The sequence below is a fragment of the Idiotropiscis lumnitzeri genome, chromosome 18, assembly GCF_059441095.1.
Source record: "Idiotropiscis lumnitzeri isolate Australia: NSW breed Sydney's pygmy pipehorse chromosome 18, RoL_Ilum_1.0, whole genome shotgun sequence".
NCBI lineage: Eukaryota > Metazoa > Chordata > Actinopteri > Syngnathiformes > Syngnathidae > Idiotropiscis > Idiotropiscis lumnitzeri.
In genome coordinates, this window is record NC_142408.1 from 5,564,814 (window position 1) to 5,584,788 (window position 19,975).

Sequence of the window (19,975 nt, forward strand, 5' to 3'; positions counted from 1 at the left end):
AACCTATCCACACTTTTATTTGTCATTTACTCTTTTGTGTTCCGGCTAAAGCAATAAGTATTGCTTTGGCGCCGCCATGCGTATATTTTACTGCCAATGAGTTGAGGCAATTTATTTCAACAAAATATTCCTTTGCCACCTGAAGTCTGCCTGCCTGGTTTGAAGTGGCCATTTTAGCCCCCATGATCACATGACTGAGTGTTACCAAAAAATAGATGAAAAAAAAAACTGCTAATGTTCTCATTAGAAAAACATGCAGGATTGGTGCCCTCGAGGACCGGCATTGGTGACCCCTGCTCAAATTTAATTTCGACAGCCCTAATATACATACATATATATATATATATATATATATATATTTATATTTATTTATATATATATATTATATATAGAATAGAATAGAATAGAAATATATACTTATATATATATATCGTTCCTTATAACTTTCCTTTCAATTAAAAATCTCCTAGTGGGCCAGCGCCATCTCTGGCCAATGGGCCACGTGTTCCTCTCCAGTGCGTCGTCATTACAGGAATAGCTTTAATTTTTTTCCCCCTGTGATCCATTAACCAAGCCTACATTTTAAGTGCGGGGCAACCCCCCCCCCTCCGTGAAAAACACAATAAAGACAAATTTTCAGTGATAACCATTTAGGAGCAAACAAAGATTGACAGCAGTGTGGTAATCCCGCTTAAAGGGGGATTACATGATGTTGCTCAAAAGGGTTAAAAGCCGCTAAAACTATTTAGCTTTTCCTAATTGCGCAAGGTGACCTCATCCTTTGTGGGCCTGCAAGAAGAGGAGGGGGAAAGAGATGCTAATTAACGCCACAGGGCCAATGTGCAACTTCCTTTTTAGTGCTTTTATGAATGTATCGTTTGTTTTGCAGGCCAACCGACATTTGGTGACGCACCAAAGTGAAAAGGGATGAAAATATGATGACTAGAACCGCTTACACTCTTTTCGGTAAGCAATTTCGGTAAGCTTTTTCAATCTTTGTACTGTTTGTAATGACGATGCTATTACTGACCTTTTATTATGCACTGGGACACACAAAAAAAAAAAGCCTTCGCCAAACTTGGAAGCATTCAATTGTCCAGAAGATGCTCCTACTTGTTTTTTGTTTAGTTTTTTTTGATTGAATCATGAATTGATTTATTAATTGGTAATTATCATTTTTTAAATCTTTTTCATCCATGAACTCTTTAATTAGGTGCTTTACTTTTAAATGCCTTTCAAATCACGGCAACTTAAAAGGCTTCAAAAGTCAAGTCAAGATGATGTGCTAATATGGTACAATATTTGCAAAATAGTAAATGAGAGAGAGAGAGAGCACTTTTATGGAAACCTTTGAGGAGTCACAGGTCACCTGTTCCATAATATTAATAATACGAATAATAATAACGCCCATGGCTTGATGAATGAAGTGTGAGGCGCCCGTCCGACAAGCTGGCCCTACGTGATCCTATTAGTTGTTAATCTTCAGACTGCAAATCCACAGCCGCTCAAACTTGGGCTGCTGTGAAACTCTTAACGGTTGATCGTGTTGTAAACGCCCCCCCGCCTAAAACCAGCCCCCCCCCCCACCTCCTGTTATCAGAACTAACCCCTTAATCGTCCCGTCGTTGACAAGTGTTTGGATAATGCCCAATTATATTAAAACCGTCCCTCCAGCAGGTATTAATCGCTCTTATTTTGATCATCGTCAGCGGTGGTGTGGCGTCGTCTCTTGAATGCATTTCAAAATCCAATTAAGGATTTGAAATGTGATCGCGTCATCAACAGAACGCAATCACGTCATTGTTGCAGATTCTTTTAATTGACTTATGGGAATCCCGCATTAAGTGTGATCGTCGAAATATTGCGAAAAAAAAAACAAAAAAACAATGTTTCCTTAAGTGGTGTCGCTTCGCTCGTTGTCAAAATAAAATAAAAAAGATATTTGATGTTGGTGTTTCGATAATGTACCTTGAGGGGCGAGGGGGAAAAAAAAGAAGCAGTCGACACTTTTTGATTGGACGCACGCTGTCATCGATTTTCATTTATTGAACTGACATTGTGAAGTCCTGCAAGATCTGATTTCTTTATTTTGCATATTTCAAACGATGGCGAGAAAATGATGAGAAGCGCCTGTTTTGCGTTGACAACAGAGAGAACCGCTAAATGTTTCAAGTCACTCAAACACCACAAACAAAAACAAACGACAACCTAGCGTAACCACGGACGTGAAAGGGAAGTCAACAAGACTGTAAAGATTTTTTTTTTTTTTTTTTAGGAGACGTTTGTTACAGCAAACAAAAATAGTCATGTGACCGTAAAAGGGACAATGAAGTGAACTTTTCAAAAAGGTCATTTTGGTGTCCATCTTTTATATTTTCTATATTCTATTTGTTGGGGAGTTTCTGGAGTTTTTTTTTTTTGTGTCTACAGTTGCGATTCATAATGAAAATAAAAAATCTGATTTTGAATCTTTAAATTCAACATGGAAAAAAATGAATTTGAAAAAGTCTTTAATGGTAAATGAGGGCTGTTTTTTTAAATCACATTTTCTAAATGTTATTTATACTTTATAACATTTAATTTTTTGAAAGGTCACATTTCAATTTTTTTGCGCTATTACAATTAATTAACGAGCAGGGAAGCTGTCTGTGATTCTGTAAAAAAAAAGTCACATTTTGTTTAAACGCTAAAAATACTTTTTCTAAAGTTCTCTATTTATGAAATGACATTTTATTGTCGATATTTAAATTACATTTACAGCATATTTTTAACTGGGTTGAATTCGGTTTTAATGAGTTGTTGCGATCGAGAAAAAAAGAAATTTACACCCCTCCCCCCCCGCCCAAAAGAATTCAATTAAACATATCGTACTATGCAAACATTTTTGGACCACCACGAGCTTTGTTGTTCTTTGAAAAAAAAAATATTTTGGACACATGATATAAGTAGTAGGACAGATAGCGAGCGGGATTAAGCCAACAAGAAAACAAATCCGATCAAATTTACGTTACATTTTGGTGAGGCTCCGGATAAAGGTGCGGAAACAGGAAGATTTTTTTGAAAACTAAATCGTAACGGTCGCGCTGATTTGTTCGAGAACCAGGAAGTAGCATGCTCGTCAACAAATGGATGGACAAACAAACTTTTTTTTGTTGTTAAAAGTTCGTCCTTGGCAGCTACTTCATGATTGTCTGCTCCTGAGAGCATTTCTAAAACAACAAATCCAACGGTGACTTTTGCGTCGTAGCTTAATTTCTTCCTCCCTTTTTTTTTTTTTTTTTTTTGCGCGTGCTTTCCTCACATGACGGCGCACTTCTCCTCGGCTTTGGTCTTGAGCTCGGTGACGGTGGCTGACGCCTTCTCCTTCAGCTGGTCCATGTCCATGTTCTGCAAGTTCTGAATCTGGCCCATGAGGGAGTCTTTGCCCTCCTCTTCGGTGGCGTCCTCGTCCACCATCTTGAGCAGCTCCTCGGGCACGTCGACGTCGTCGCCGGCCATCTCGATCATGTTCTCATCCTGCTCGCTCTGCATCAAACGACAACAATAAACGCTTTTGCGACATGATCCCTATTTTCTCAGTAAATTATGAGAGTCCAAAAAAACGAAATTGGCGGTCGTCTCTGATCAAGCGTCCAAGTGTTTTTTTTGTTTGTTTTGGGGGGGTTTTGGCGGAACTGGAATGTCACTGTTCACTGCCATTGACGGCTAAAGACGTCCAAGATCTTTTCTTTGTTAATAGACTTTTTTTTTTTTTAAATTTGAGCGTAGGACCGTATCTGATTTATTAAGCAAATTTTCTCAAAGGAGATTCTGGTGAATCCTGTTTATTTCTATTTGTCGCTTTTGTTAACATTTCCGATAATTTCCTCGGTAATAAAATCTATAAATATTTGTGAATCTTCAAGTCAAAATTCAGCCACGTGTCGGAGTCTGAATTGCCGCAGAGATTGGTATTCCAGTTATCTATAGGAGGAGGCGAACTTTTTTTTTTTTTTTTTTTTGCTGTTCATTTCAAAGCTTTTAGCAAAATTTTTTATACGTTTTTGTTTCCCCGAAACTGTGAATTTTCATACAGATAAAAAAAAAGGCACACGTTCACTTATATTATAATATGAGTTACCTCTCCCAAAGAGGGTATTGCTTTATCTTTGTATATATATTTTCTTGGTATGTTTTGTTCATACGGACGATGCAAAAAAAAAAAAAAAAACATTTTTTCCTTGAAACTTTACATTTGGTTATGCATCAGGTAAGAAATGCAGATTTCACATCTGTATAAAATAAATCTCCCAAGCACAAATTTGTGATGTCATGTGTTTATACTGCATCTGTGAAGAAGTTGTGAATTAGGTGATGATCCAACTTCAGATCTTTTGGCGTCGGCAGAGTTTAGAGAGGTTATACGCAGGCCTTGCGAATATGTGAGGGAATTCCCATGAGAAAGGTAAACAACTTTTTTCCGGATTAACATGATGTTTTTCCGCAAGTGACGAATCCGCTGAAAGATTGAATTGATTGAATGTAAGATTAGACACGCTGTAAACAAGTGGATGAACCTATTTTAATCTGTGTCATTACTAGAGTGACTCTGTTATTGTGTAAAAAGCAGGTGGGAGTCAAAGTCGAAAACACCATTTATTGATACTTTTTTTTTTCAAATCTATTTTACAAAGCAAAAAAAACAAAACATGTATTTTTATTTATTTATTTATTTTAATCTTTGCGTTTAGGACAAAAAAAAATCACAAAATGATTCAATAAATTTGGCGGTAAACAGTATTTTTTTTCAAATTGACAGTTGATATAATTGGCTGTGATGTCATTCAAAATTTTATATTTAAAAAGAAAATGTCCAGACTTTGAAAAAAAAGAAAAAAATTAAAACGTCCAAAAAATCTTCTTGATAATAAAACATAAAAAAAAGACATTCTAAATAATTGGGCCATAACCTTTGAATTATTATTCAGTATGTTTGATGTTCATCTTTGAGAATGTTGAATTGTCAATTATGACATCAATTAAAAGCATGACATGACATTTCAATTTTTACTTTTATTTTTTCGTTTACAAAGCATATTTTTGGCTTGCATTTGTGCCGTGAAAGTATTTCCAAATATAAATCTATCATTTTGTCTTAGCCCATCTATTTGAGGCGATCATGCCTGCACAGGCGAGGTCATGTGACTTTCAGGTCCAATGATGGGGATTATCCGCGGTCCGCGGTCTAAAGATAACGTCCACAGAGTCGCACGGGAGGCTAATGCCATAAGACGAACGGCAACTTCCTGTTATTCCGTGAAAGTATTTACCTCTTCATTTAACCCCCCCCCCCTGCATTCAGGAAAGACTCCATTTTATGCTTTTTACTATTGTCACGATGCGGCAAATCAATTTCGCTTGAAATAAAGACACGTTGGCCTTTGTTATTATGCGTACAATGTAAACATCATTAGAGCGGAATAATTCGATTTATACATAGATGTGCTTTTAAAAGGCCACAGAGCGGCCATTGTTTTTTTTTTCTTTCTTTTTTTTCATCACACAATAGCAGACAAGGTCACGAGCATGCATTAAAATCACACTTTTTAAATAGAGTCTCCCTTTTGTTATAAACGGTTCATTAGAAGCTGTATTCAAATTAGTCATGACATACCTTTTGTGCTCCCTCCATGCTTAATAATGTTCTTTATTAATAGTCCCCTTTTTTTATTTTAGATAAATATGGAAAATGCCAAGTAGGAGAAGTCCGATCACATGGACTGATGCAATACCGAGTGATCCTGGGATTTCTGCTCAGTGGATTTTTGGCTTCTACAAAAGGTAAACACCTTCTTGTCTAATCTGGTGACACGCTTTGCACCTCCTCTTCTAATCATCATCATGTGACTGCTTGTTCATTTTCCTATATTAGTATTTAAATGTTGTTAGGAACACCTAATAGCCAATGAATGGCAGTGTTATATAGATTTAAGATATCAACAAACTTGAGATTTTTTTATTTAATTTATTCAATAAAATTTAGATTTTAATTTATTAATTTTATTAATCTTGTGTCTGACAATATTTTTCTTTTTAATAATAATAAAAAATCTATATATAGTTTTTTATTGCTAATGTATGAGATCGGCTGCAACGTGACTCAAAAGCCTCTATTTTCGTAGACGTTGAGTGAAATTGGCTGTGATCGCCCCCACAATGGCGCAGATCTCCTTCTCTCTGTGCCACCGGCCTGCTCTCGTCTGCAAAATTACGAACCCAAATCCGGCGCAGGATTTATGCGTCGTTCATGCAAATAGAGCCCAATATTTATTTGAATTTAATTTTTTTTTTACTGCGATTAGAAAAAAATATATAATAAAAAAAATAGACTAATATAAATCATAAAAAGTAAATTTGTCTTGGTTTATTTTTTGGTGTCACAAAAACTGAGCCTTGGAACATGGGTGTGTAGACTTTTTATATGCAGTGTACGTACTTTCTTTAATTAATAATTGATGTGATTTATTGTGATTCCAAAGTGAAAACTAAAACCTTTGAGACATGAAAATACATCCTGGATTTCAAAATAAAAGTGCACTTGATAAATTCCATGTATTGTTCCAACTTTTCACCATTCAAACGCGACCCATTTACACCGAATGGTGATCTTCATTAATTTAATTAGAATATTAGGATGATGAGGACGTGACTCCGCCTACCTTCGGCAGCCTGTACTTTTCCCTGAGGCACACCCTCAGCGTCGCCCTCTCAGCCTTCTTATGCAAGAAATCTGCATCTCTCTCCATCCTGAAACACATTCATTCATTCCGTCATTCATTACTCATAATCAAGTGCGTAGGGAACCTAATTCATAGCCCACAAAATGCTACATTAGACATTTTGTCATGTTTTTATGTCCTACGTGATTCTTAACTAATTCAATACCAGCGGAGTAAAAAAAAAAAAAAGGGATCTTTGACGTCTTTATCCGGCAGATAATCAGTCAATAAAATGTCATTGGTGCGGTGGATTTGAAAAATTTCTTGGTGGCACTTGTGAGACAAATTTACCAAATATGTGCATTTTATATGACAATTTTGTAAAACCTGATGTACTGATTAATTCTGAATCAGAATAGTTTATTGTCATCGTACCACAGAGTGCAATGAAATAAAACAAACAACCCGTCCGATATCATCACTGTCCATCGCGCATGGCCAAATATGGTCAAATTCACCCCCCCCTCCCCAAAAAACAACAACCCAAAAACACTTTCCTAAACAAGAGAGAAGGATAAATCCTGTTATGTAATTTGGGTTGACTGGATTTGCGTCATGCTGCGGGATACCACCCCCACGCCCACCCCACCCCACCCAACCCGCCTCTTCACACGTTTTTTTTTTTTGTTTGTTTTTTCAAAATACTAATTAATATAAAATTTTTTTTTTTTTTGTCAATATACTTGCAGTCAAATGTGTTAACCGTACAACAACGCTACATGCTTGAAACTTAATTTTCCGCACATTCATTGCTTACTAAAATAACTTTTACGATTATTACATGCAATGACATCCGGAATTGCGAAAATCATTCAAATAAAATGACATGTTTGAGGCAGATTATTGATCAGAGTGCAGCCCTCAGTCACATGACATGTAAATAATCCCATCCGCTATAAAATCCGTCAAAACGTGTTGAATCGTATTTATTCATTTTCACGGAAATTGTTTTTTTTTTTTTTTTTTGGGTGAATGTTCACAAAGAAAATCAGATTAATCCATTCGTAGCGTGCACATTGTAAAATGAAGTATTTATGTTATTTTATTTATTTTTTTAGCTCATCTGATTGACGTAATCATTGTTTACTCAAATCAAAAAAGTCAAATGTCATTCAGAACTGCAAAAATAAATAAATAAATAAAAATCCAAATAAAATGACAGATTAAGGCAGGTTATTGATAACTAATACACACGTAACCCGGACAAGTTTAATATTTTCTTCCACTATAAACTCTTCGACTCGTTAGAGATGACAATTTATGATAAGATGGCAGATGTGAAGTATTTACTCAAATCAACGTGAGATTGTGCTCGACAAGCCATTTTTTTCAAGGTCAACCCGCGCTAATCCAAAATGGAGGCCCTCACTTACTTCTCCTCCACCAACTGTTTCTGGTACTCCTCGTACTCCTCGCGCGTCATGCCTGCCGCCTTGGCCGGGTCCGAGGGGGTGGCCTCTTCCTCCTTATCTCCGCCGCCGCCCAGGCCCATTCCCGAAAGCGGGTTCCCGATCATGCTCTTGATTAAAAAAGCCATGGTGACTTTTTGGTCGGTTTTTTTTTGGGGGGGGGACCGAGGAACGAGGATGAACGGGTCGGGTTGCTTTCTGCGCTCCGGTTCCTTTAGCTCCCCTGTAGCTGTCGAGCTAACCTGCTGCTTGTCTATGCGGCCAAGGACGCACTGATGACAAGCAACAAACACACACAATCTCTCACACACGTACACACAAGGTTGTGTGTTTCGGCCATAATCTGGATTAAATCCTCCCCGGCTCCACTATGCTAAGAGACAGATGGCCTGTTTCCTATCTATTTTTAAATCAAGCAGGCATTTCAGATTGCTTGCACATTTTCTTTTAATTGATTGTGCACTGAAAAGCATGTTTTTTGAAAACAGAATCCGAGATGGTCGCTTTATTGAATTAGTGGCGTACGTGCGGCATTACGGTAGCGAGAGGAGCGGGATTACTCGTTTATCCCCCCCTTTGGAGCCTTCCGCCATGCTGTGCTATTGTTTGAGGGGGGGGGGCATGATTGACAGGTGGGGGGGAGAGAGAGAGAGAGAGAGATATTTGTAATTAAAGGTTTTTTTTTTTTTTACAATGAACCGAATGTGAGTGATTTTGTGTTGTTCTCGAGATACTTCAGCAGACGTATAAAAGTCAGGTAAGTTTTCATCTTTATTCATACAAAATTATACATTTAAACAAATGACACAGGTTTGTTGTCAGCAATGTCCGGAAACAACTAAGGCAGCGTTTTTCTCTCATTTTTTTTTTTTTTTTACACAAAAAAAAAAGATGTGGGCAAAAATACTTTCAGGATGAAGTTTTGCGCATCGTTTGTCGTAAAAAGCACCAATTGAAGAATCTGCAAACAATTCATTAAAACTAAATTCTTGAACATAAATCATATTTTACTTCCAGGTACAATAACTTAGAAAGTTTGTGAAGGGGAAAAAAAAAAAATCATGTAAAATTGACATTCCCTCATTTACATATTTATTGGATTCAATTTGTGGAGCATCAAAAGAATTTCTTGGCTGCTGCTTCCTGTTGGCTTCTGTCAGAGAGAAAAATGACAAGTTAGCATCTTATTTAATTTCTATTTATTTATTTAATACATAAAAAATATGAACTTACTTGAACATGATATAACACATGAAGACAAACGACTGGACGACGATGAAGATGACAAAATAGACAGTCGACAAGCAGGAAGGCATGGGTGGAACTTCGGGGCACTTTTGGACCTTCTCACCAGGATTCTGCAGGGAGTCCTCATGTGAGTATGCAGAAGTCAAACAACGCTACCGTGTTAACGCAAACTTTGCATTCTGACCTGAGCGCTGCTCTGTACCAGGTGCTCCAAGTCGCGTCTGACTGAGTGCAGGTGCTCCTTGATGTCCTTGAAATGCTGAATGCTCTCATATGTGGCCACGCCCCCCTGCTGAGCATGCTGCTGGGCTAAGCCGATCTGCTTCAGAGACTCGTAGAAGGTCTTCCTGGTGCGATAAGAACGGAATATGGGGGAAAAACAATTTAAAAAATTATTTTTAATGTTCAAAATAATTTTTCCAGAGGAAACAAATTTTTTTCTCAATATTTCTTAAAAAGAAAAATGCAATTTCCAGGAAAAACAAATAAATATTCTGACAGCAGTTTGAGGGCCGTGACAAAAGTTTCAATGTTATTCAATGGAAAAAAAGTGACAAAAATGTCAGGCTTTTTGAGAAAATTTGAATATATATAATGAAGAAAATCATAAACTTGCCTAAACAATGCCAAAGTTATCAAGTATACTTAAAAAAAAAAAAAAGGATATTGGGATTCGTAAAAAGGCGATTTGGGGCGATTTAAGGCCACTCAAAAAAAAAGAAAACAAGTCCGATTTTCATGTTGGCAAACAAGGCGCACAGTGGGTATCACTTTTTTTTTTTTTTTTAACCAGTGATACAAAATGTCTCCAGCGTAATCTTTTAATCCCTATTCACCAGAGGATCTGTGTTGCCAAAGTTTGAAACCCCGAAAATTACCATCTGATAAAACAGGTCATGATTGCCAAATTAATCTCTTCTGAAAACATGTTCCAACATCAGATTACAAGGGTTGAAAGGGTTAAGGAAACGACTAGCCGCGATGCTAGCAGACAGAATTAGCAGGTCAGAACAATAAAGTCAGCACATTTGTTCACGTGCATTACCCCCCCCCCAAATTTTTTGAAGTGATACAAGAAAAAAAAATGCATTGTTGCAAGTTAAAAAAAAAATGTTAAAAAAAAGTTACAAAATACGCAACATGAACAAGCATTTACAAAAAGTTTAACATTCAGAAGCAGAGAAAACAAAAGTAGATGACAAAAAATACGACGACGACTAAAACTTGCTATTTTAATACAACTTCCTTTATTTTAACAGAAATGTTATGCGACCACAATTATTTTACTCTAAAAAGTTCCGTTACAAATAAAAACACTGTAATGCTCCGAGAAAAAATGAGTTATCATAATAGTGTTGTAATAATAATGATATGAAATGTAACATGTAGTTATAAAGCTATGAGAAGAAAGTCATCAGGAGATTAAAAAAAATTGTCTTTAAAAAGAAAATATGAAATAATGTCATGATTAAAATTGTAACATTATTAGAAACTGTTGCAACATTAAAATTGTATTCATGTGATAATTTAATTTACTTCCTTGTTTTCTAGTTTAAAAAAAAAAAAAGTTTCAACCTGTATTTTTATTGGGTTGCCTCGGTTAAACCGTAAATCAGAAGAAAAGGACATTTCTTCTACTCGACGAGAGACAGGCAAGTAAGCAGTAACTTTCTCTTATCATCTTAAAACACGTCTAAGAAGATTAAGATGGAGGAAGGGGAAAAAAAAAATGGACAAATGAAAGGAAGTCCTGCAGAGCGTCATTTGGAGTAGCGACCGTGTTGAGGCCGTGTATGGCAGATGTATTTAAAGACGACTAATCTGATACGACGCTAAGACGCGGCCTTTTCTTTGCCAATCATCAAAATGTAATTTGTTTTCATATATAATAATAAAAAAAAAATCTCCCTTGAGAAAGTAAGTGAGTGTTTAATAATAAAGCCGGTGTCTAATCTTCATCTAGTGACCCATTTAGAACCATTTTCTAATCCAGCCATAAATCAGTTAGCGCGCTCCTCCAGGCTGGACTGGCCTTTTACTGCCGTCAATCAAACTATTGGCGCGACACCTCCAACCCGCGAGTTGTGGGTCAACGTTCTAATAAAAAAATAAATAAATCATGTACGCACATGGGATTTGGGCCACGTGGACAGCTTGCTTCTTTTATGATACACGACGCAGATTAATGTGACATCAAGTGAAATCTTTAAAGAGAGACATTATTTAATCATTAAAACAGCACGCCTCGCGAAGGAGTATTAGGGCCACGCTGAAAAGGAAAGAAATGATCAGATCTTTAGAAAGGGAGGGGGATGAAAATTGCAAGAAAAAAAATGTAACGGGAATCAAAGTTAAACTAGAAAAAAAAAAAAAAGGTGCAGTCTGAAACCAGTTGGCTCAAAAAGCCAAACTGACCCAAGTAGCGGCCAGCGCCTTTGTGTTACTCTCGTCACACAAAAACTCTTCCGGCGTAGCCCCGCCCCCATCCTCGGACACCCATTACGGCCATGTTGAGATTCGAGTGCGCTAAATTTTGTTTTTGCACGGACAGTTTATTCAACTCAGCTCGCAAGTCAGCGGCATACTGTAAGAATTCGAGACCATCCTCATGCCGAAGTGTTTGTTTGGATTTTTCAGTTTGATCATGGCTTGATTCACCGCTCGTGACAGCTTTTTGGATCTCATGTTGGGAGTTGATAGCAACAAGTTTCAAATGCAAATAGTACAACAGAAATGAACTTTTATCTGCAAATTAGCAGCCAATTGTTTTGTGGTCCTGTTGTAATTCTTGCACTGTTCACCTGATGTGGATTTGAATTAAAAAAAAAAAATGGAAAAAAAAAAACGTTTGGTGGTTGTTTGGAGCCAAAAAGATGAGAATTTTCCATGTTCCAATATTTATTAACTTAATTATATATCACACAGCACTTTTTGTGAGAAGGAAAAAAAGATTCTCTCTTGTATTATGCTAATTTTATTTTTGTAATTGTTCTATTTCCACAATTTTTCTTTCTTTTACTCCTTTGCGGTGCAATTTGTTAAATTTGAAAGGGAATGATGGTCAACCACGCATAAGAACATGCAATATTTCATGACCGGTTATTTTTTATATGAACTTTTTCAGGACAAAAATTACACAGCTGTCCAGAGCTTCAACATATCTTTTTTTTTTTTTTTTTTTTAAAGGCAGGCTTTCACTCTAATGCAAAGAAATCACTTATTGTTTTTTTTGTACTATAAGACCCCTTAAGTTTAAGAAGCTTATGAGTGGGTGGGTATTACTGCGCGTATCATGCCTTGTACGTATACCTCTAAAAACAGACTTACTTTCTCATGCATGTTCTAAAAACATGATCACGGGATTATCAGGGAAGCCAGCCAGACACCTGAGCTGTGCGCAGTTTGAGATTAAATATGATTTTTTTTTTTTTTTTTTTTAGATTTAACTGCCGGGATTTCCCCTTTGTTTTGATTTTCAGCGGATGCCCAAAAACAAAAGAGACTCACCTAAACTCGTTGAGGTTTCTGAGCAGATCTTGTTGAGAGGATAGAATCGTGCCCAGCTGCTGGTTCGCCATGTTCAGCTAAAATAAACAACAGCAGGGTAGGAGGGGCTAACGGTGGAAAAATAACATTCGACGAGCAACTTTATTTGTTGTTTGAAAACGGGATTTGGGTGTAAACAGGCTTGGCTGCGAGGTAGGTCTTGGAAGCACAAAAAAAAAATGGCAACAGTGTGTGAAAAAAGTCACGGAAAAGTTATAAAACAACAAGAGAAACTTATATTATCGTAATTTAAAATACAAATTTTACAAGAAAAAAAAAAGACCATATGTCATACTTTTACATTTAATGGTTTTGGCATTAAAAGAGTTATAATCGCACTAAAATTGCTGCAAGAAATAAAATGTTAAAAGTGACCAGGAAGTTGTAAAATAAAGTTTTATTTATTAAGAAAAAAAGTTTCATTTTTATGTTACAAAAATATAGTCGTTGTGACACGAGTAAAATGATTTATAAGTTGGCAAAATCGCCATATTTCACAAGAATTAAGTTGCCATATTAGGAGATAAATTACAATATAGTTGTAATGTGATGAGAATGAAAACTAAATATCACGTGGGGGGGGGGAAGCTATAATTTACAAGACAAAAAAAATGTACATGGTAAAAATATATGTTGATGTAGAAGGCATAAAATTCTGAAAACTAAAGCATTTCAAGCAACTTCAGCTCGTCATATTGAAACCCACCTGGCCCGAGCCGGTGTTGGGCCCCCTCTTCGAGACCTCATCGGTGACGATGCCCACGTAACGGCGCTGTTCGTCCAGAATCATGGCCAGCTGCCGGTTGAGCTGCTTGATCTCCAGGTGGATGCGGTTCTGACCCTCAAACACCTGACGGATCTCTCGATCGTTCACACTCTCGTATATCTCCTCAACTGCCAAGAAAGAATTTCGGAAAAACAAGCTCATCATTCATTTTTAAAATTGTCACTTTTGTTCAACTAATAGATGGTGACGCACATTTAAATTTGAAGATGGTGTTTTCAGAGTGATGTGAGTGAGTATTACTTTTACTTCTAACGTTCATTGTATCAGTCAGGTGGTTTTCGGCAAACTTCAAATGAAAGTTTTTACGACGTCTTGTCATTGAGAAATAACATTGTTCTCGCCCCATTCTTCCAAAGGACAGAAGCCCTCCGCCCACCTTAGCTTTAGATCTTTGCAGCTCATCCAGAGTGATCATGGGCGTCTTGGCTGCATCTACGATCAGCGCTCGCCTTATTTGGGCTGAAAGTTTAGAGGGATGGCTGGGTCTCGGGAGTTTGGTATTGGTCTCATACTCTCTCCATTTCAATAAGCTTGCTTGTACATTCCTACACGAGATGTTTAAAGCTCATGAAATGTGTATAGATCAGCAAATATCAAATTCTACGGTATTATATATTTGACGCCTTCAATATGGCAAAAGATCAAAAGGTTCAAGTGGGCCGAACAATTTTGCAAGCCAATCTATTAAAAAAAATTTAAAAATAAAATAAATAAATAAAGCGTAATTTTACGAGACAAAGTCCTAATAATGCGAGAATATGACTAGGCGAACTTATTTTACACGGATATATTTATAATTTTAATGTCTTAACAACATCCAAAAGTGCCGTTGGCCGCCACAACACTAACTTGGCTCTCCTTGGACGTCGGGGTGCTCTTTCAGGAACTCCTCTTTCTTTTTGTCAAGCTCTTGCTGGAAGTTGGAGAATTCCTCCTGGTACTTGTCCTTGTCTTCTTTAGGAATCTCCGCTTCTGGTGGGGGCTTCAAGAGGGCCAAGCAAAGACAAAAAAAAAAAGGAGAAAAAAAAAAAAAAAGAAAATGGTCAAAAAAGAAAAGCTTGAGAGATTTGAAAAGAGGCTTGGAATGATTCATTCACACACACACTAGCAAAAGGATTTGGAAAAGGAGTTGGAGAAAATAGAACATACCGGCAACTGGCTCGGTTCCGTGAGTTGGAATAACAAGAAGGACAAGACGTCGTGGTCATCTGCGAGGGGGAGAAGACGAAGAAGAAAAATGGCAGATTTAATTAAACAGGTTGTAATACAACGGGAGAGTAACACATCGGAAATCACGACACTGATGTTATGCAAAATAATTAATTCGATTAAACACGGATGAATTTTCTGTAATTAAACAATATGAATATAATTTAATTTTTTTTATTTAAAGGATCCACTAAGCAAGGATTGAACCGCTTTAAGAGGGCGGACGGGGACGGAGGACGATTATTTTTATGAATAAGTACGAAGGGACGATGACGAAAGGGTTCCCAGATCGAATCCGGGACGCAGAGCGGACCGTCAAAATGGGGTAAAGTGCCCATCTCAGCTTGAAACACAAACTCCATCGTCAAAAACACAAACACGGGCTAGATACCCTAATGGGAGACCCAAACTCTAGCGTGAAACCCAAATTTGAAACCAATAAGCCTTTTTTTTTCTCCACAATACCGTACCTGCTAATCCGCCAGTCGCAGCAGAGATCCCGAAGTAGCCCTCATCAGGTAAGATCATGTTTTCCACTTTGGTGCAGAACTCAAAGTCGTCTTTGTCAGGAGTGAATCCGTTGTTGAACATCACCTGCCAAGCACCATAGGATTGGCGTTAAAGCCGACGTCGTGAGGCCAAACATGCCCCGAAAACTCAAGTGCATGACCACGTACCGTCAGCGTCTTTTTGTAGTACGTCACCTTGGCTCTGACGGGATACGGTTTGTTGCGGAAGTCTCGCAAACACGTGCCTAAGGCTTGCGTGCGGCCGTCACTGCCAACAGAATTGAAAACGTCACTGCTTTGCTTTCCACCGGGGTGGCAATCAGAAATGGGCGTCATCCACAACAACTTTCACATTTTGATGCAGGGGAAGAGTCAAAAGCCCGAAAACAGGTTTGACAGCTTACACATTTTTATAATTATTATTATTTTTTTAAAATATATTTTGGATTTTATTTGTATTGTATTGTAAATGTTTTCCCCCCCCTCAACCACTGAGTCGTGATCTGATTGCGAGTAGAATATCGTAAAAATTTGATTTTTTTTTTTTTTTAAAGAAAATACATATTTAATTCTTGACTTTAGCAATTAAAAACATTCAAAAATGCAATCTTGTTCAGCAGATACCGATCCGTAGAAAATTTGGTGAATTTTAAATGAAAGTGAATAAAAGCATTACAACAATATATATATATATATATATATGTCGTTGAAAAGAAATGTATTTAGAAAAAAAAACATTAACAAGTTCGGCGGGTCAGATTAAAACGTTTAACGGGCCGCATGTGGCCCCCGGGCCGTAGTTTGTCCACGGCTGCTCTAGCACAATCCATAAATATTGTTATATTGTGAGTTAATGTGTGGTTCCTGCTACTATTTTGAACCAGAAAATCTTGTTGAAATGGTCTTGCACACAATAATCATTCAAAGAGTGAAATAAAACAAAAAACACCTTCTGACCCGTATTTCTTTTTTTTTTTTAAAGCACAATACATTATCATATTAGAGAGTAAATTGAAATAAAACTTGCGAACAACGCAATACATTACACCAGTTTTTTGGGGGGTAAACATGACCCCGTGTTGATTAAATACTGCACGTGAAAAATATTGACGAGGATGTGCTTGCATAAACAGCGCAGATTCCAAGACAAACTGTGCAACGGCAGCGTGAAGGGGAGGGGGGGGGGGAAGTCATTTCAAGTTTTCACTGGTCTGCAGGAGATTAGGGAAAGATAGCGGATTATTTACTTTCCAGCAAATATAATCATATTTCCTAATCTTCTTTAAAGTTGCTCAAATGTGAGGTGGCGACGTCAGTGCAACGGAAGTGTTTACCTACCGTGCGTGGTCGTAAGCATATCCGCCGGTGTTTCTCGCTACGATAATAACTGGGTTATTTTTCTGGAGGGGACACACGCAAAAAAATTAAAATACTCATGTAGAACAAATACACACACAAATATCTTACGTGAACGTGATCAAGCATGACCTTCTGACAATTTGTGGCAGGAGAAGCAAACAAATGTAAAAACAGGCGGTCCTCGGGTGACCAACGAGTTTCGTTTCGACGCTGGCGACGCAACTCAAATTTCCGCGTAAATCGGAATTAAAGCTTTAATAACTTATGAGTCTCTCCCCAAAGTGACCTGCATGCGAGGACGTAGAGACGGCGTCACTCGCAAGGTCGCATTTACGTACAGAGATGTGTCGGGAGGAGGAGGTGGAAATACTGAATTTTGGAGAAGTCAGTCGAGGCTTTCTGATCTCATAAAAAAAAAAAAAAGAAAAGAAAAATTCCGATCTGGGTCGCATTTACCAGCAGTGTGAACCAAAAATGGCGGGTGTCGTAAAACGGTGTCGGTGGAGTACCGTGCGACATGAGGACCGCCTGCAAATCAAATGGGAATTGGAAAATTGTGAAATTAACTTTCAAAACGACAACCACAGCTTGCTAATGTTCTGATCTAAGAAGAGGAATGTTCCCTGAATTCTTTATTCGACAACTTCGAAGCCACAAACTAGAAATGAGTGAACGGGCTTCACACCGACCTTTCCGTCATTGTCGAAGGAGTCGAAGAAAATCCCGACTCCATTCCACTTGTCAGAGGCGCCGTACACGGGCCCGCTGCGGCCTTGCGCTGCAGTGAACCAGATGGCCTGTTCGTTACAAAACGAGACAAAATTCAAGCGTTTGGTTAAGAAAAGGTGACTTCAATAATCGCAACAAAACAAAATGTCTTCATTTTGCCTCAATGAAAAGTCAAAATGAACATTTATTTCTTTTTAGAAATGGCTGAACTTACAACAAACAAAAACGCATGTTTCACCTAAAACTTTGTACCATAAATGGTCTTGTTACGCAGGTACGAACACGTATTGTCAACTCCGAAAAACAAACGATATATTCTCACACAACCTGTCAGGCAAGCAAACGAGTGAAGAAGAACCTGCTGCCTTTGGGCAATTTCAACTCGACACTCCTGCGTTTGCTCGCGCTTGTTCTTGCGCCGCCGTTGCGCGCCGCAGGCTAAACGCCATTCCGCGTTGCTCGATGCCGTCGGAGGGAACACACTAATTGTTCGCTTTAATTGCAGATAAAAATGCACCATGAGGAGCGCGTTGGCCTTTGCGGAAGTTAGCTCGGGCGGCTTCGAAAACAAGCACCACCTTCATCGATGTTACCACCATTTTAGATTGTCGGCGGACATTTTTTTTTAAATACAAACAAGCAAACACCACCGAGGAGGACATTAGAATAAAGTCAACATGAGATTTATGGCCCAAAAAGGTCAACAAGTTCTTTCCTACCAAGCCGTCGGCTCCCATTCGGCTTCTTCCGGACACCCGGAACGTCACCTCGGCCTCCCAATGTTGGAAGGACGCCTGTTTTTTGGACCATAATGCCCCCCGCTGACTCTTGAGGGATGGCACGATACGCACTTGGTCCGCACTGGGGATGGCATCTAGCATCGAGACGAGAGATACACTTTAGAGAGAGCACCTTATACTATTGTACTTTTCTCATGCCGGGACATAAAACGTCAAAAGAATATCGCATGCAAACAGAAAGGGGACTGATTTTCAAAGATATCAAAGAGCAAATTGAAGCTTGACGTGGTGGAATTGGAAGCGTTGGCAGATGAGGCGAATAAACATATTTGTAATTTGGTTGTTGATTTTTCAGTGCGTGGCAAATATGCCAGACACACGAAATGCAAAGTTGAAAGGAGCTTTGTCACAGCAGGACTCTCCAATTCAGCCCTTTGATCATTCAGCAGCTCCGTAATTTCATGACAAAATGATGGGATGTCGCAATAGTTGTTTGGCGCTTCCCCAATGTTTATATAAGCAGAAAAGGATGCGTTCCATCAGCACTGCTGAGTTGAACCCTCTCTCAGTCGCCCGACTTGAAAGGGGGGGGGGGGTAGTTGGTGTGGGCCAGCGAAAGGCCATGAACGATCTGAATTGTTATTTTACACTTTATGAACAGTTTGGGGTTGGATGAACGTGATGTATTTCGATTGGAGAGGAAGATTTTGTTTAGTTATTTCTTACTGCGGTATTATTTATAGTAGTAGTCCTATTTTTAGTGTTCATCTATGCATTATGCTTTTTTTTTAAATACAGCTCGTGCACATCAAATTGCATAATTTATCGTATATGGTCGAATTTATATTTGCTTTTTATTTAGCATTGTTTTTATTCGTCTGTCTGCAGCCAAGTTGGCATTGCAAATGAAAATCTGTTTGTTTTCCCTTTCGTTTATCTACAGAAGCAAACTGTTCCTTATCAGTACTTGATGATCGGGGGTTGCACACACAGTTACAGTCGGGTCGGGTCGAGTCCACTATCAGATGTATGACGCAATTTATGGGGTGTCCAACTTCGACGTTTAATGTATCCCTACTTTTCGACTCATTCGTGGACTCATCCAAAGATGCAAGTTAACTGGAAGAGTTCAATTAAGCTTCAATGTTGCTTTTAGCGTCGCTAGCACGGGGACGTTTCAAGCCATGCCGGAGAAGCTGATGACATCTGGACTTACTGCCCAGGTGTACCCAGAACGGGATCGTGCCATCCGCCTGGACCAGATGGGGTCCCTTAAAGCTGTACTTGTACTCGAAGCGGCGGTGGGGAGCCGCGTTCGCCGGGTCCGGCGTCTTCGCGACGTCGTCGGCGGCCGTCACTTGGACGACGCCGCTGTGACAAAGCAGTCCAACGAAAAGGGCGACGGATATCCTCGCCACCACCGCCGCCGAGGTCGAAACCCCCCGCCTCCGCCGCCGCCGTCGCCGTGTTGCTCCTCCGGGCACCGCCATGTTTCCGTGTCAGTGCTGACGTAGCGCTCAGTGCGGGTGCACACGAGCATGATGGGATTGCCTGGAGGCCAACAGGGCGCCTTCTCATTGGTCCACGGCTCTCGCTCACACACGTGCTGCAATCGCCAGCAAGGATGTGACGCGCGCGACACGTCGATTTGACGAAAGCCAACACGGCGTGGTTGACCGAT

General features: G+C 38.8%; 2 protein-coding genes across 2 annotated transcripts; both read right to left on the minus strand.

The window, feature by feature from the left end:
- Nucleotides 1-2,064: 2,064 nt before the first annotated feature.
- cplx4a (complexin 4a) lies at nucleotides 2,065-8,479 on the minus strand. The gene is made up of 3 exons (XM_088281794.1): nucleotides 8,132-8,479; nucleotides 6,699-6,786; nucleotides 2,065-3,525 (listed from the first exon to the last, which is right to left on the minus strand). Exons 1-3 carry the CDS (start codon nucleotides 8,293-8,295, stop codon nucleotides 3,298-3,300), a joined length of 480 nt encoding a protein of 159 aa, XP_088137920.1. The 5' UTR covers nucleotides 8,296-8,479; the 3' UTR covers nucleotides 2,065-3,297.
- A 441-nt stretch (nucleotides 8,480-8,920) lies between these two features.
- Nucleotides 8,921-19,862, minus strand: lman1 (lectin, mannose-binding, 1). Its single transcript, XM_088281791.1, has 13 exons — nucleotides 19,511-19,862; nucleotides 18,274-18,428; nucleotides 17,515-17,622; nucleotides 16,805-16,866; nucleotides 15,635-15,734; nucleotides 15,428-15,551; nucleotides 14,898-14,956; nucleotides 14,598-14,730; nucleotides 13,668-13,855; nucleotides 12,923-12,999; nucleotides 9,600-9,762; nucleotides 9,401-9,525; nucleotides 8,921-9,320 (listed from the first exon to the last, which is right to left on the minus strand). Exons 1-13 carry the CDS (start codon nucleotides 19,782-19,784, stop codon nucleotides 9,284-9,286), a joined length of 1,605 nt encoding a protein of 534 aa, XP_088137917.1. The 5' UTR covers nucleotides 19,785-19,862; the 3' UTR covers nucleotides 8,921-9,283.
- Between the last annotated feature and the right edge of the window lie 113 nt (nucleotides 19,863-19,975).

Bases quoted from the DNA above. Each gene is read 5' to 3' on its own strand.
- cplx4a (XM_088281794.1), bottom strand. From the start codon at position 8,295: ATGGCTTTTTTAATCAAGAGCATGATCGGGAACCCGCTTTCGGGAATG. The intron at 6,787-8,131 runs GTAAGTGAGGGC...AATGTGTTTCAG, and splicing joins AAACAGTTGGTGGAGGAGAA to GATGGAGAGAGATGCAGATT. The intron at 3,526-6,698 runs GTAGGCGGAGTC...CGTTTGATGCAG, and splicing joins AAAAGTACAGGCTGCCGAAG to AGCGAGCAGGATGAGAACAT.
- lman1 (XM_088281791.1), bottom strand. From the start codon at position 19,784: ATGGCGGTGCCCGGAGGAGCAACACGGCGACGGCGGCGGCGGAGGCGG. The intron at 16,867-17,514 runs GTCGGTGTGAAG...TGTCCCCTCCAG, and splicing joins CCTTCGACAATGACGGAAAG to AAAAATAACCCAGTTATTAT. The intron at 13,856-14,597 runs GTTAGTGTTGTG...CTTTCTTGGCAG, and splicing joins CGACGTCCAAGGAGAGCCAA to TTGAGGAGATATACGAGAGT.